The sequence below is a fragment of the Protopterus annectens genome, chromosome 5.part0, assembly GCF_019279795.1.
Source record: "Protopterus annectens isolate FY-2018-M chromosome 5.part0, PAN1.0, whole genome shotgun sequence".
Classification (NCBI taxonomy): Eukaryota; Metazoa; Chordata; order Ceratodontiformes; family Protopteridae; genus Protopterus; species Protopterus annectens.
Genome location: NC_056735.1, coordinates 170,722,580 through 170,738,149, shown reverse-complemented (window position 1 = coordinate 170,738,149; position 15,570 = coordinate 170,722,580). Strand labels below are relative to the sequence as shown.

At 41.6% G+C, this 15,570-nt stretch overlaps 1 protein-coding gene across 1 annotated transcript in view; it reads left to right on the top strand.

Moving 5' to 3' along the window:
• The window catches only part of MED17 (mediator complex subunit 17), a 717,849-nt gene that overhangs the window by 56,946 nt on the left and 645,333 nt on the right, over positions 1-15,570 (top strand). Inside the window, exon 2 of the mRNA XM_044072197.1 lies at positions 7,158-7,324. Coding sequence (XP_043928132.1) covers positions 7,158-7,324 — 167 coding nt within the window. The remainder of the gene's footprint in view (positions 1-7,157; positions 7,325-15,570) is intronic.

Below are 15,570 nucleotides of genomic sequence, written 5' to 3'. Positions count from 1 at the left end.
GTGTGTAATAATAGAGGTCCTTCTATTCATGTGTTGTAGTATTCATAACATGAGGTAGTCCACCACTGGATGACTTGTACATCTGGACAGTATATAAAAATCTAACACTACTGTAGAGTATGTGCGATGTCGCAGTACTAACTCGGTCATAAAAGGACGTCCGGTATAAAGTGGATGTCAGCATGTACCAGTCCTCAGAACTTTTCTGCCAGCAGTCAGATCGTCTTCTCTGTTCATTGCTCTTCAGAGAGGTTGTGGGTTCTGATCAGGTAAGTGCCCTGTTGGGGGTTTTCTTATTGCTTTGTGTGCTGCTGTTGTTGTTAAGGTTGCATGTTGACTAGGAAGGTGTCAGTGTTGAAGGCAGATTCCATGTAAAGACCTCCATGACCTTTGTCTGTTTGCCTAGACCCTAACCGTGACCATACTACTTGCTCAATTTGCAAGGCCTTTGTTCCTAAGACCCTGCATAGTTGTTTAGCTTCCCTTAATTTGTACCTAGCAAACCAGCGCCTTAAGTGCCTAGCACACGATATGGAAGCTACGTCGGGTCCTTCAGGTGAGACATTGATTAAAAAGGCCAAGAAGATAAACCTGTAAGTGGTTCATCTTCCAGGGTCATGTTTACACTTATCAAGGGTATCAGAACTTGTCAGAGACATGGCTAGGCTTAAAAAGGCCCTTGTGGTTGTTAGCCTAGTAAACACCTATGAAAAAATGTAAGCTTGACTTACCCGCTGCTCCTCCAATTCTAGAAGTCTCTGCCAAGGCTGATGTTGGCCTGGAGATGTTTCGGAGTCGGTAGACGAACCTTCCACAGGTACCAGTGTGGTGGCCATGAAGGGTCCTGCTAGCACATCCTATGGGGATACTCAGGCATCTGTTTCGGAGGTAAGGGGGAACCCAGGCTCATTGTTACTGAAGACCTGCGTGGCATCCCTCAAATCATTGTTCGTGAAGATGTCCCTACCAATATTTTAGAGTGCAGGCCAGTGTCAGGCCCCTCGTCCTTCCACCTCATGGATGTTCTACAGAAGAAGAAGCTGAAAACCAAGCATGCTTCTCCTGTTTCCCAAGAACAGCCTGCAGATTGGCAAACCTTCTCCCAGGAGCTCTTTAATGCCTTCATGGCCCTGAGACACTCTTCTGGTCTCTCTCTCTCTCCCTTCTACCTCCCTTTCTCTTGCTTCTCCACACAAGAGGATTTGTCTGGAGATTTCATCAGAGGATGATTATTCCTCTGGGGATGAGTCTTTGGCATATTCTGCTCAAATTTCATCACCCTTAGGAAATGCTTCCCCAGAAGAAGAGTCAAATGGCACATATTCTCCAGGAGATGATATTTCCTTTGAGGAACCCATTGTTAAAATGAGGGAGTTCTTCAAATGGGATTGTTCACAGGTGTCAGACATTCAAAAAAGGTATTATGACCTTCTGCAGATGGATTCCCCTTCCCCGTCTGCCATACCCCCTGTACTGCCAGCATTTTTAGATGCTTTCTCAGCAGCCTGCAGTGCCTTGACTCCCAACCTCCTGCCACTAAAAGGCCAAACAGGTTTTATAAGGTGTCAGAGGATTCCAAATTCCAGTTTGTGTCCCTCTGCAGACCCTGCAACAATTTTGGTGTCTGCTAATAAGGCATCCAAGGTATTGCCCTCCACTTCCCTTCTCCCATCAAACAAGGAGAGTAAAGTTATGGAGAGGTTGGGGAAGAAAGTTTATACTTGTGCAACTCTGGCGTTTAGGGCCATAAACTACCAGATCCATATTGCTAAATATTCCTTAGCCCTTCTCTTTAATTTTAGAGCGATCAGATTCTCCTACAAAAGCTCAGTTATCCTCCATGCAGAGCTCTTCTGGTAAGATTACACGTCATTCTATTAAGTGTAGCTATGATGCAATGGCGACATCAGCCGGAGATGCTCCTTCTGGGTTGGTTCTCAGGAGATACTCTTGGCTCAGATTACAGCCCTTGCCAGATGATATAAAGCCTAAAATTATGGATGCTTCCCGGTCAACAAGCCATTGTTTGGTACATCTGCTGCAGAACTCTTCAAGTAATTGCAAGAAAAGGGCAAAGAGCTGCAAGACCTAAAACACATGTCTGTGTCCCCTGTTCCAAGATTCCAGAGGAATTACCTGTCTAAAACACATTTTGTTAGGAAACCATCCAGATTTCAGTCTTCCAAGGGAAAAAGAGTTACTGGGAAGCAATTTTCAGCCAAGTCCTCTACATCTTCTCCTGCTGCTCAGAAGCAGCCCTTTCTGGCTAAGCCAGGTAGCCTGTGACTACCTACCCCCTGGTGGCCAGACCTCTCTTTTGTTAAACCTTTCCTTGCTTGGAAACCGATCATCCAGAACACTTGAGTCCTTTCCGTTATCCTTCAAGGATACTTAATGGTATGGGAAATTCCACCTTCCTTCAGGGGTATACCTCAACCCCCAAAAGAACAGCTGGATTACTTTCCCCAAGTCATTTTCAGTTTTCTCCCTCAGGGCATCATTCAGGAGGTGCCACCTTCTCAAATAGGGAAAGGGTTCTACTCCGGAATGTTCCTAGTTTCCAGGAAGGATGGTCCTTGGAGGCCCACCCTAGACTTATCCTACCTAAATACCTTCCTGGAGGTTCCCACCTTTCGCATGCTATCCTTCCACACTGTTCTTCCCCTCATCCTGCCTCAGGCCAACATGGTGTATCAGGACATCAAGGATGCTTTCCTGCACATTCTCATTCACCCTCGGTTCAGGAAGTGTCTTCGTTTTGCTATTGCTTCCTCACATTTTCAATTCTCTGCCTTGCTTTTTGGATTGTTTACAGTGCCAAAGGTTTTCACAAAGTGCTTTGCTGCTGTTCTAGCCTTTTGTAGACTAAGGGGTATTCAAATGTTCCTCTACCTGGATGATCTTATTCTCCAGGCTTATTTTCCAGACACCCTTCAAGGGAATCTGCTCTTCACATTGTCTCTGTTGGAGGGTCTAGGTGTCACTGTCCACTACCAAAATTCTACCCTGTTTCCTTCACAAGTCCATGTCTTTCTAGGATGCAGAATCCAAACAGACAGGATGTGGGCTTCCTAACCCCAAAAAGGTTCTGTCTATTACTACGTTCTTCCAGGCTCTCTTGGCCTTTCCATCCCTGACTGGCAGGGAGTTTCTCCACCTCTTGGGCTTCATGGCATCCACTATTCCCATGTTACCACTAGTCAAAATGCACATGAGGAAACTCCAGTGGTACTTCAGGTCATTTTGGGCGCAACACTCTCATCCATTGGAGTTTGTGATATACCTTCTCCCCTGCTTGCAAAAGAAACTGAACTGGTGGTTTCAGCAGGTTACCTTGAATCCAGGCTTACCATTACGACCACCCCTTCCTACTCAGGAGCTGTACACACATGCTTCAGACTTGGGATGGGGAGCAACCCTGGCTTCTTGGAAGGTAAAAGACATGTGGTCCCCTTCCCAAAAGAGGGAACACAAATGTCAAAGAGGTGAGAGCCCTTATTTTTGCTCTACAAGTCTTCAAACCTTTTCTTCTTCCAGGCACCTTGATGTGGTTCACAGCCAACACCACAGTCCTTTGGTATGTCAACAAACAGGAGGGACCAAGTCTCATCTCCTGTGCAGACTGGCTATCCTGGCTTGAGAGCTAACCTCTCGGATTCAACTCTCCGTCCAGGCAGTGTATATTCCTTCCACATAAAATATTGTGGCAGACACATTGAGCAGGTGCATGACTCAATCCCATGAGTGTATGTTACACAGGGGTGTGTTTCTGGACATTGTCCATCAGTGTGGTACACCTCAGGTGGATCTCTTCACCTCCCCCATGAACAGACAACTTCCAAAGTTTAGTGCCAGAGTTCCCAATCCTCTGGCATGGAAGGTGGATACCCTGTCCTTTTCTTGGAAGGGGATGTTTCTCTATACATTCCCCCCCTTCCTACTTCTCCAAAAGGTCCTGTTGAAGATCCAACAGGAGCAACCAGAAATCACGTTGGTGACCCCCTTTTGGCCAGGACAGCATTGGTTCCCCCTTCTTCTGCATTTGGCCAAGGACGATCATCATAAGTTACCACAGAGTGGATCTACTCACACAGTACAAGGGATCTCTAATTCACCCACAGATGTCAACCCTGCAACTGACCCTTGTTTTGATTCCATTCAGATACCATTTTTTTTCTGAGGTCATGTTGCAGATTCTGCAGGAGGCCAGAAAACCCAGTACTAGCAAATCCTATATTCCAAATGGAAAAGGTTTTCCATGTGGTGTCTTTCTAAGGACCTGCGACCACTGGTTGTGGATATTCCAGTGGTTCTGTCTTACCTGTGTGAATTATTGAAGAGTTGGTTGTCATACTCTTTAAAAGCTCATCTTTCTGCAATCTGGCTTGTCTGCCTATGACTCCCCACTTGGCCTTAAGACTGGAAGTTAAACTTTTCCTGAAAGGCTTCCTGCATATTAGACCACTGAGGAAACCAGGTCCTCCTCCTTGAGATCTAAATTTTTTTCTAGGAAAATTTACCCTGGCTCCTTTTGAACCAGCAAGCTCTAATTCTGTACAGCACTGCACCTGGAAAACAGTTCCTTCTTGTGGCCATCACCTCGGCTATAAGGGTATCAGAACTTCAGGCACTGATGGCTTCATTTCCTTTTACTGTTTTCCACAAGGACAGGGGATTCCTTACGCAGTAACCCCTCTTTTATGCTCAAGGTGGTGAGTGACTTGTCACTCAGTCAGTCCATTCATCTTCCCACCTTTTTCCCCTTCTCGTCAGTCCTCTAATGAGAGGATTTTGCACATCTTGGATGTGCATAGACAGCTCAGATTTTATTTGGTTAAAAACCAAGCCTATTAGGAAATCTGATAGTGTTTTTATTTCCTATCACCCTAGAGTTCTGGGCAGGCCTGTTTCTAAGCAGACTATTGCCACTTGGATTTCCAAAACCATTTCCTTTTGCTGTGTTTCCCATGGAAACATTTTTGCTTCCCCAGTTAGGGCATGTTCCACCAGCGCTGTGTCCTCTTCTGGTGCTTTTTCAAAGGTCTAGACACCTGCTCTATATTAGAAGCAGCTACCTGGTCTTCTCTGCACACTTTCACAAAACACTAAGTTGGATGGCATTTCCAGGTCTATAGCTGGTTTTGCAAGGGCTGTTTGGTAGGTGTTTGTAGAGAGTGCTACTGCTCCTCCATCCAATTCTTCTTCTGCTTGAACTTTGGTATTCTCTCTCATGTCATGCAACATATGAATAGAAGGACATAGAGTAGTTGTGCAAAATCTTACCATTTCTATAGATGTCCTCCTGTTCTGTATGTTGCATTTTTCTTATCCCCCCACCCCCTTATCTTTCCTCTGATGCTTGCCTATGTGCTGGTTGTGTGTTTCCTCACCTTTTTTCAGGCTGGTGCTTTTCCTCCGGCATTCAGTTCTGAGGATTGGTACATGCTGAAGTCTGCTTTATACTTGGCGTTATTTTATGACCGACATAGGACCGGTACTGTGTGCAACGTCGTACGTATCCTATAGTAGTGTTAGACTTTTGTATACTGGCCGGACGTATGAATCAGCAGGTGGCAGACTCCCTCATGTTATGAATACTGCAACATATAGAAGAGAAGGACATCTATAGTTATGGTAAGATTTTGCACAACTGTTCTTTACATTGGGTTTTCCATGTGCCTTGATTCATGATTCATCTGCACCTTTGCTTGAGATTATGGGATTTTGCATAAGTTCTTTGTTGCATCTGCTGATACCCAAAGATAGGGTCTACTCGGTGGCCGAGGAAAGGAAGTAAGAGGTTAGTGGGGAGATGAGAAATATGGAGATACTTAATTTTTCCCTAGTAAGAGACATCAGGTAGGGATATCATGGGCAGTTCCAGGTGAGACTGTTTATAGTCTGATGCCAGATGCCAACACCTGTGCTTAGATTTGAGAATCGTAGATTTTTAGATGTTTACTATGCTAACAATCGCAGGAGAGCCTTTTTAAGCATAGTCATTATTCCCAAATGTTATCTGGCAAGTTTTGATACCCCAGGGTTATTTTTGAGGGGTATATGTACGCTTAGACATGGTTGGTTAAGCATTTACAGGCTGCCTCTGTCTACTGGATTATAGGCTCATAGGCAAGTACTAGGCTAGCTGCCTTTGCGGGCCATTTTAAGCCTAGCCAGTTTCCCTTTTAATGCTTGAATTAACCTATCCCATTTAGTGTTACATTGGCTTTACCCATCCCTTGGTCGTTTAATTATATATTACCCCTAGTGAGAATAAATGGTTTCATTAACCATAGATAAATCCAGAGGATCCAAGCATGGGCTAAAGCATTTAGGAGTTGTCTTTGTCCATTAGTAATAAGGGGGGGGGGGGGGATTCTTGAGGTAGATTTCCCATTTCCCATCCATAGATCCAAGTTGTGTTTGAATATGGACAGGGATAAGTTTTATGTGGCTGGTGAATCTGTTCCAAAAAGTGGCATCCTCTGTGAGATAATATCTGTCGTTCCAAACCATTGTGTTTATCCTGCAGAAGAAGTTTTGACCCATAGACAGAGTATTTCTGATGTTTGCAGATGTCTAGTAAGTCCATCAGTATTGCGTCGGAGGATGCCTTGTATACCAAACACGGGTCACCTCTTAACAGTCTGTCGGATACCGAGTATAGTGACAGGGCTTTGATTCAGTCATTGTAGGGCATGTTGTTTAGGCTTTTGTATTCTTTTTGTAAGGTATCACTGTGGCTGCTCCAGTTGTTTCATGTGACTGGACAGATGCATTGCAAAGCGGGCATTATACTAATTATGAGGGCTGAATGAAGGGGGACAATAAAATCCCTAGATCTAGACACATTCTCTTTATCCTTTAGAGACATCCATGATTTGGATATCCTGCTAGAGTTACCTTTTGGAAACAAGCTGTTAAGGAAAATACAGTGAGTATCGTCTACAGTTTCTCATTTTGTTGAATGTAGAAAAAAATAGGCTGTATGATTGTTTTTGGGGTCTGTCTTAGTACTGAACAAAGTTTTGCAGTGTAGAACAAAAATGACAGCTTTTTGATATCTGTTTGTCAGCTTTAAATTTTATCCTTGGATTATCTAATCATAATTTCCAAATGTGTCTGTTAAACATGCAGTGATTTTTTTTTTTTTTCAGGCTTAGTGAAGTTTCAGCCTTCCCTCTGGCCATGGGATTCTGTGAGAAACACTGTAAGAAGTGCATTGACTGAGATGTGTGTGCTCTATGATGTACTATGTGTTGTTAAGGAGAAGAAGTACATGACTTTGGACCCTGTAGTACAGGAACAGCCTCCTTCAAAGCAGGTATGTCAAGTTTTACTCATAGTGCTGTCATTTTTTGTTTGCTGACATGCCTGAAGCAAAGTACTTGTTCCTATCAACCTAGTAAACAAATGTGTACTTTCTAAGACCTAGACCTAAAAACATAGAAGACTTGGTTTTGAAAAGTCAGTATTTAGTATTTTGATTTTTAGTTCAGGGAGGTTGTTTAATTTCAGAGGATGGATGTCTATAGTCAGATTTGCAATTACTTTCTTGGCTCATATTAAAAAGAATTTTTGTAATAAGCCGCAAACTTTACTTCATAGTTTTAGGAGAGCCATTGAAAATCATACGTATTAAGAGCTTGTGGAATGCAGGCTTAGTGGCCGCAAATATATGGCAGTAGGTTAGTTAAGGACAAAAAATGTAAGCATATAGTGTGTGTGTGTGTGTGTGTGTGTGTGTGTGTGTGTATGTGTGTATGTATATATATATTGTATATATATATATATATATATATATATATATATATATATATATTTTACAAAAATATTTTTTTTTTACTTTTGTCACCCCCCCCCGACCATTTGGGTAATTGGAAAAGCACAAGAATTAAGAAATCTGGTTCCTTCATCTTCAAAGTTTTGCTTTGAATGTAACATTTATTTTCCTGCTTATTCCATTAATGGCTTTCTGCAGTTGATCTAATTCTTTTCACATGATCAGCACAGCTACTTCTTGATACCTGCAAATGACCACACAGATTGTGATTTAAGCATGATGATACTTGTCATCTAGTGTCACACCATCTTTTGTCAAGTTGTCTTTTTTCCCCTTCAGTCAACTCTAGAATTCAGAGTAATTAGTATTAAACAGGGCATAAATATGTTTTATATATTTTTGGTATCTCTTGACTCTTGCTTATTGTTGTTAAGCATGAGTTCCATTCACTGATGATGCATTGTCGTTTGGGTAAAGATTTGTGGAAATAAGCTGTAGATTAGAACAGAGAATATTCTGTAAGTGTATAGGCATACTGAAGATGGGCATTTATGTTACTGTATTCTAGAACTCTGCTATAATTAGTTTTACAAGTTAATGATGCTATTTTTTACTGTATTATTGCATAACTGCATTAGTGTAACTCTGTAATTGCATTTTTGATGTTCTTCATATTTCACTGTTGCAGTCATTACATTAGGGTAATCTGCTAACAGGTTGCCCTCAGTCGGCCTAAATTCCAAAGTCTTGGGTCCTGCATCGGTTGCTGTCTCCTCTTCCATGACGTCAGGTCGTCAGGGGTATAAAACATGCAGCCGACGCCATTTTCTTTAGTCTTTCTTGCCGTGCGGGGCCCAAAGCAGAAGCATTTCGCAAGTGCCGGTCGGCCGACTACTGAAATATTCGAGTTTGAGTTTCAGAACCGAAGTCTTCACTAAAGCTAAGTACCCCGTTGGGGAAACTTTTTTCTTGCTATTTACCGATGTCAGAAAAAGTTAATAATTGTATTACTTGTGGGATGCAAATATCCCATAAGGATTACCATTTATACTGTACTCCTTGCCTAGGCCCTGATCACAACGTTGCCTGGCTGTCGGTTTTGTGCTAGATTTAACCAACACACTATTAAGTGTCGGTATATTTTTGCATCAAAGTATTTTGGAAACAGATTTAACTCTCCAGAAATGTCGTCGGATAGCAATCCGACTACCGGAGTACAGAAAAAAACGCAAAGGAAAGGACCGAGAAAGGCAGTCGAGTTCCAAAACCAACGACGAAGCTTCTCCAAAGCCAGTCGCCGGTTCGCCGGTACTCATTGAGGTGCTTTCACAGCCCCTGATACCCGCTACCTTAGAGTCGCATGCCTCTACCGACACCCATGTGGGGTCTGGCATGCCGCAAGATACTCAAGGTATTGGACCGACGGATATATCTCCCTCGGATGGGTCCTGAGCCGCTGAGCAGGCACCGGCTTCTGAGGGCGTATTCAGACCTCAACATTTGTATATCAAACAGATGACAGTTGCAAAATCAAAGGCAAAAGCAACTTCTAAAACTAAAAAAATAACGCCCGAGCCACGTGCACAGGCTCTATGCCTAAAAAACAGATGATCAAAATGGCTGAAGGACTTATTACCTTGATCAGGTGTACCCATCCCCCTCCAGACAAGAGGTCTAGGCAAGACACTGATTATGAAGGTTTCTATTTCTTCTGATTCCTCTTCTGATCAGGAATTATCTTTACCTCCCTATGAGGATTCTGATGCTGAGGAGTCTATTCCATCGGCATCTCCTCCTGAGGATTATTCATTTGGAGAAACCTTGCATACTTTGCGGGAGCATTTTCACTGGGAGAGTTAAGACTTCTCAGAATGCAAAAAGAGGCTCAGGGATTTCTGGATTTCTTTCTTCTCCCTCAGCACAAAATGGCCATTCCCCCTGACATTGTGGATGAAGTGTTTTCGGAGTCATGCTTGACCCCTGACTCCTTATCTCCAGCTCCCAGTAAGCCTGACAGATATTACAGGATCCCTGACTCACATAAATTTTTATTTAGAAACCCTACTGCTGATCCTGAAACTATTTCACAGGGTCCAAAAGGAGTTAAGGCCTCAACAGCAAAAAATCCTACCCCCTCTGACAGAGATTCAAGGGCACTGGACAGATGGGGAAAAAAGGTTTATACATCTGCATCCTTGGCAGTCGGGGCCTTAAACTGTCAATTTCATATGCTTAAGTACCAACAACATGTTATGGGATTGCTGAAACAGAAAATGATGTTGATTTCAGAATGTACCGAAAATAAGGAATTGCAGGAGTTATTGCATGCAGCTGAACAAGTTGGAAAGCATACTTATACAATGTGGTTTTGATTCTTTAGAGGCCTCCTGCAGGGCCGCAGTTACTGGATCTGTGATTAGGAGGCATGCCTGGTTAAAGGAACAGAATTTGCCTGATCATGTTAAAGCTAAATTGCTAGATGCACCTTTACAGCATGGTTCTCTATTTGGTATTAAGGCAGAAGGGGTTTTAAAGAAAATGGAAGACAAAGCTATGTCTATGCAAACTGTTGAAGACTTCTTACAAGTGCAGCCACCAAGATTCAGTAGACACTGACCTACAAAAAACTGTTCCTTTCCTGTGTCAGACAGAGCTCAAAGGGGCAACTCCAGACACCCTAAGGGTTCCAGGTACCAGGCGTAAGACTCCATACAGGTCAAAGCAATGGGGTGCATCCACCTCCAAGTCTGGAGTAGATAAAGCGCAAACCTACAGAAAGCAATCCCAATGACTTCCCCCTGCCTGCACCAAGCACTTATCTTTTGGCAGCACCCATAGGGGGAAAATTAGCACTTTTTGCTCAAAATTGGCAGTTAATAACCCAGGACAAGTGGGTACTAAACATCATATCACAGGGATACAGATTCCATTTCCACACTCTGCCAATGGCAAATGGTTGGCCAGATCTGCCAAAAAAAACAATGGGCAGAGGCACAGAAACAAGTTACATCCCTCATGGATATGGGGGCCATTCAGACAGTACCAGAACAGGAAAAAGGACAAGGTTTTTACTCAAGACTGTTCTTGGTACCCAGAAAGGACAAGGCCTGACGGCCAATACTGGATTTATCGACTTTGAACACATACCTGGACATTCCAAAATTCAAAATGCTGACTTTGCAGCAGCTTCTGCCCATGCTGGGCAAGAATGCTTGGCTGGTGACTTTAGACCTAAAAGAGGCATATCTGCATGTCCCAGTAAGACAGTCGTGCAGAAGATACCTCAGATTCAATGCTGGCTTAATGCATTACCAATTCTCTGCACTGCCCTTTGGCTTATCTACTGCGCCCAGGGTCTTTACAAAGTGCCTGGCACCAGTAATTGCCTTTTGCAGACAAAGAACTATACAAATATATCCTTACTTGGACGACTGTCTCATTCAAGCAGAGAACAAGGACACTCTCCTTTGACACCTGGCATTTGTGAAAAGGCTTCTAACATGACTAGGGTACACAATAAATGAAAAGAAATCACAACTGGTAAACTCTCAAAAGATAACATTCCTGGGTGCAAGCTTGAATACAACTGCCCAGATGGCTTACCTCACGCCAGACAAATAAAGGCAACTGACTACTTTAAACTGATGGCAACAAAAACCCAGTCTTCTGCAAGACAAACTCTGTAGGCTTTGGGCTTCATGGCATCCTGCATCCTACTGATTCCATATGCAAGACTGCATATGAGGTAACTTCAATGGTACCTAAAAAGTTTATGGAGTCAACATTCACACAGTCTGGAAACAATGATTCCTCTCATTCCCTGCCTGCAACAGGAGATTCTATGGTGGGCAAAGGCCTGTCACCAAAACATGGGATGGCCCTTCTCTCTACCCCCTGCCAGCCAGTCCTTAACAACAGACACATCAGATTATGCCTGGGGGGCCCACGTGGCAGGAAGATGCATTCAGGGCTTATGGGCACCAAAACAAATGCATCTACATATCAACCAGAAAGAGATGCTAGCTGTTCAAAATGCCCTAACAGCCTTCAAGGAATTACTTCATCCAGGACAACTACTGATAAAGACAGACAACACCACAGTCATGTGGTATATAAACAAGCAAGGGGGCACACACTCATACCCCCTTTGCAGGTTAGCCATGGCACTGTGGGACACAGCTTTGACCTACCAAATTCATCTTCAAGCCCAATTCCTGCCAGAAAAACAAAACACTCTGGCAGACGATTTAAGCAGAAACCTTATGGATCCTCACAGTGGAAACAAAATCCACAAGTCTGCAGCATGATAACAGATAAATGGGGGAGCCCAGACATAGATCTATTTGCCTCTCCTCAAAATTATCAATTAAAAAGATTCTGTACAAGGACTTATCACAGACAAGCATGGAAAGCGAACACCCTGTCCTTCACAGTTTACGCCTTTCCTCCTCTGCCTCTTCTACCCAAGGTCCTCCTAAAAGTCAGACAAGAGAAGCCAAAGATGATATTAATTGCCCCGGACTGGCCCCGCCAATACTGGTACCCAATCCTAAGGAACTTGTCTCAGTACCCAGCTTGGACCTTTCCTCAAAGACCACAACTACTGTCCCAGCAAAACAATCAGATCTTGCACAATCACCTACAGACTCTGAACCTGGCAGCATGGCTAATCATATAATCATACAAATGGCACCTCTAAGTAAAGCTGTGATGGATGTCATTTTGGAAGCCAGAAGGACTAGTACTAGAAAATCATAAGCTGACAAATGGAAGAGATTCTGTGCATGGAATCAAGCACAAGGAACTGATACAGCAGAACCACATATTCCTCCGATATTACAATACTTAACTGAGATGCTTGACAAAGGCCTATCTTTCTCAGCAATCAAAATCCATGCCTCTGCCATTTCAGATCATTACAATACAGAGCCACCAATCTTTTCTCATCCTTTACTAAAGCAGTATCTTAGAGGAGCCAAAAATGTAAGGCCTCCTAGAAGTTCACCATTACCTGCATGGGACGTCAATTATGTGTTGGAAAAGCTCACCCTGTCTCTATTTGAACCAGCTGCTACCGCTGATATAAAGTTCTTATCATGGAAGACAGCTCTGCTACTAGCAATTACTTCAGCAAGAAGAGTTTCAGAGCTACAGGCCCTCATGGCTGTAGAGCCTTTTATCATATTTTACCCAGACAGGGTGTCTCTGAGGACAAATCCTACTTTTATGCCTAAGGTGGTTTCCAGTGTGGCTCTTAACCAAACAATTGATCTGCCAACTTTTTATCCAAATCCACAGAACAAAGGGGAAAGAATTCTGCATTCCTTGGACGTACACAGACAGCTAAGATTCTACTTGAGCAGGACTAAAGCTCTAAGAAAAACTGAGCAATTACTAGTGTCATATGCTGCAAGATCAGAAGGAAAGGCTATTTCAAAGTAGACAGTTTCAAAGTGGATAAGCCACTGCGTCCGTTTCTGCTACTGACACCATGGTAAACCTGTGCCCAAGGACATTAGGTCTCATTCCACCAGAGCTGCAGCTACTTCAGCAGAGTTTCTCAGAGGAGTACCAACCAAAGACATTCTAGAGGCTGCTACTTGGAGTTTTGTTCACACCTTTACAAAGCATTACCATTTGCCTATCTACTCTAAGTCCAGGGCAGGCTTTACCACTGCAGTGCTGCAGGGCCTTATAGCCGCACCTAATGCTGTTTAGCTCCATCCTCCCAACCATAGCTTTGGGATTCTACCAAAATGTAATGACTGCAACAGTGAAACACGAAGAACATAGTACAGTTGTGTACACTTACCTCGAGTGTATTCACTGTTGCAGTCCAGTTTACCCTCCCGCCATCCCACTGTCACTCTACAGTTTATCTTTCCTTCTCTATCTTCTACAACCTATGTGGTGTATTTGCTTGTAGGTGAAGGTAAAATTTATATTGATGAACAAACAACCAGAATTCCACGTAGCAAAATTTATTCCATAAAAATGTCTTAGCGCCTCGGCCACCACAGCCTTCAGTGAGCACATAATTCATGGTAAAAAATCATTCCCTTTTATACAAACGGACAAGAAACCAATCAATTAAACTATTAATTAACATAATATTTAAAGAGACTCCACTCACTCCACAAAACCAATACTAACAAGCTGAAAATACAAACATATAAATACATTTATAATAAATATTTCCAATTTCAACATTTAAACCATTAGGTACTAATGTATTATATTTTAATATAAAAATAGATTCTTTATACAGCAACATATTTTTTAACAATTTATAATCCCCTTTTTTAACAAAAATTTCCTCTAAAATAGTAGCCTGGAGTACATCTGGGTTACTATTATGAATTTCTAAAAAATGTAAAGCAACTGAACTTGCTGTTGTTCCTTTTCTTATGTCTCTAATGTGCTCCTGCAATCTGATCCTAAATTTCCTTTTAGTTTCCCCTATATAAAAAAGATTGCAGGGGCATTTGAGACAATAAATAACCCCCGATGTACAGCAGGAAAAACATTTATTAGGTGTAAACATTTTATTATTTTATTTATTAAAAGTTAATCTAATATACGGACATGCATTGCAAGTATGACAAGGTATAGTACCAAAAACTGCTGATGAGGAATATAGTATTTCAACAGGGCTTATATAATAAGCTCTAATAAGAAAATCTCCTAAGTTTTGTCCTCTTTTATAAGCAATTTTTGGACTCACAGGAAGCAATTTTCTGAAAACCTTATAATTTGTTAAAAATTCCAATAATATTTAACTAGGTTCCAAATTTTCTTACTTAGTAGATTATAAACCGTAACATAATAAATGTCATCCTGCTTCACTTTATTAAGTTGTCTAAAATGTGTACTTAACACCCCATGTGCCTTAGTAGCTGTTATTAATTTATTAATGGATTGTAAAATAGATTCTATTTTATACCCTCTATGTAAGAATACATTGATAAGTTTATTAATCTGTCTTTATAAATCTTGAGAATCATTACATAATCTAGAGAGTCTAACTAGTTTCCCATAGGGTAAGGAATCAATAGTGTGTGGAGGATGACAGCTAATAGCAAATAAATATTGATTCCCGTCATCAAATTTTTGATGAACGGAGGTGAAGATGTGGTCACCTTCTCTTCCCATTAAAGTAATATCTAAAAAGTTAATTTTTGTTCCTACTTGTAAACCATCAAACTTAATGCCATATTTATTATTATTAAGATCAGAAACAAAATGAGAAAACAATTCATAACCCCCATGACACAAAAACATTAAATTGTCACTATAACGATAGTATAACATCACATGATTCTGTACAAAATTATTATTATAGATGTAATCTATTTCAAACTTAGCCATAAAAATATTGGCATACATGGGGGCAAAAGGTGCCCCAATTGCAGTTCCTTTTAATTGATGATAAATAACTTCGTTAAAACTAAAGAAGTTATTTAATAAACAAAAATGAGTTAAATCTAATATATAATGGGAGACAGGACTATCACCCAAAAAATAATTTAAAGCTTGCATCCCATACTGATGATTAATATTGGTATACAAACTAACCACGTCCACAGTAACCCAAAACATATCTTGAGTCCAGTATATATGTGAAATTTTATTAATAAAATCAAAAGAATTCTTAATATAAGAATCTAATTTTTGTACATATGACAATAAATACTTGTGTATGACTTCTCCTACATTTTGTAAAAAATACTGAGTAGCTGCAACAATAGGACGACCAGGGGGATTGTATGCGTCCTTGTGTAATTTAG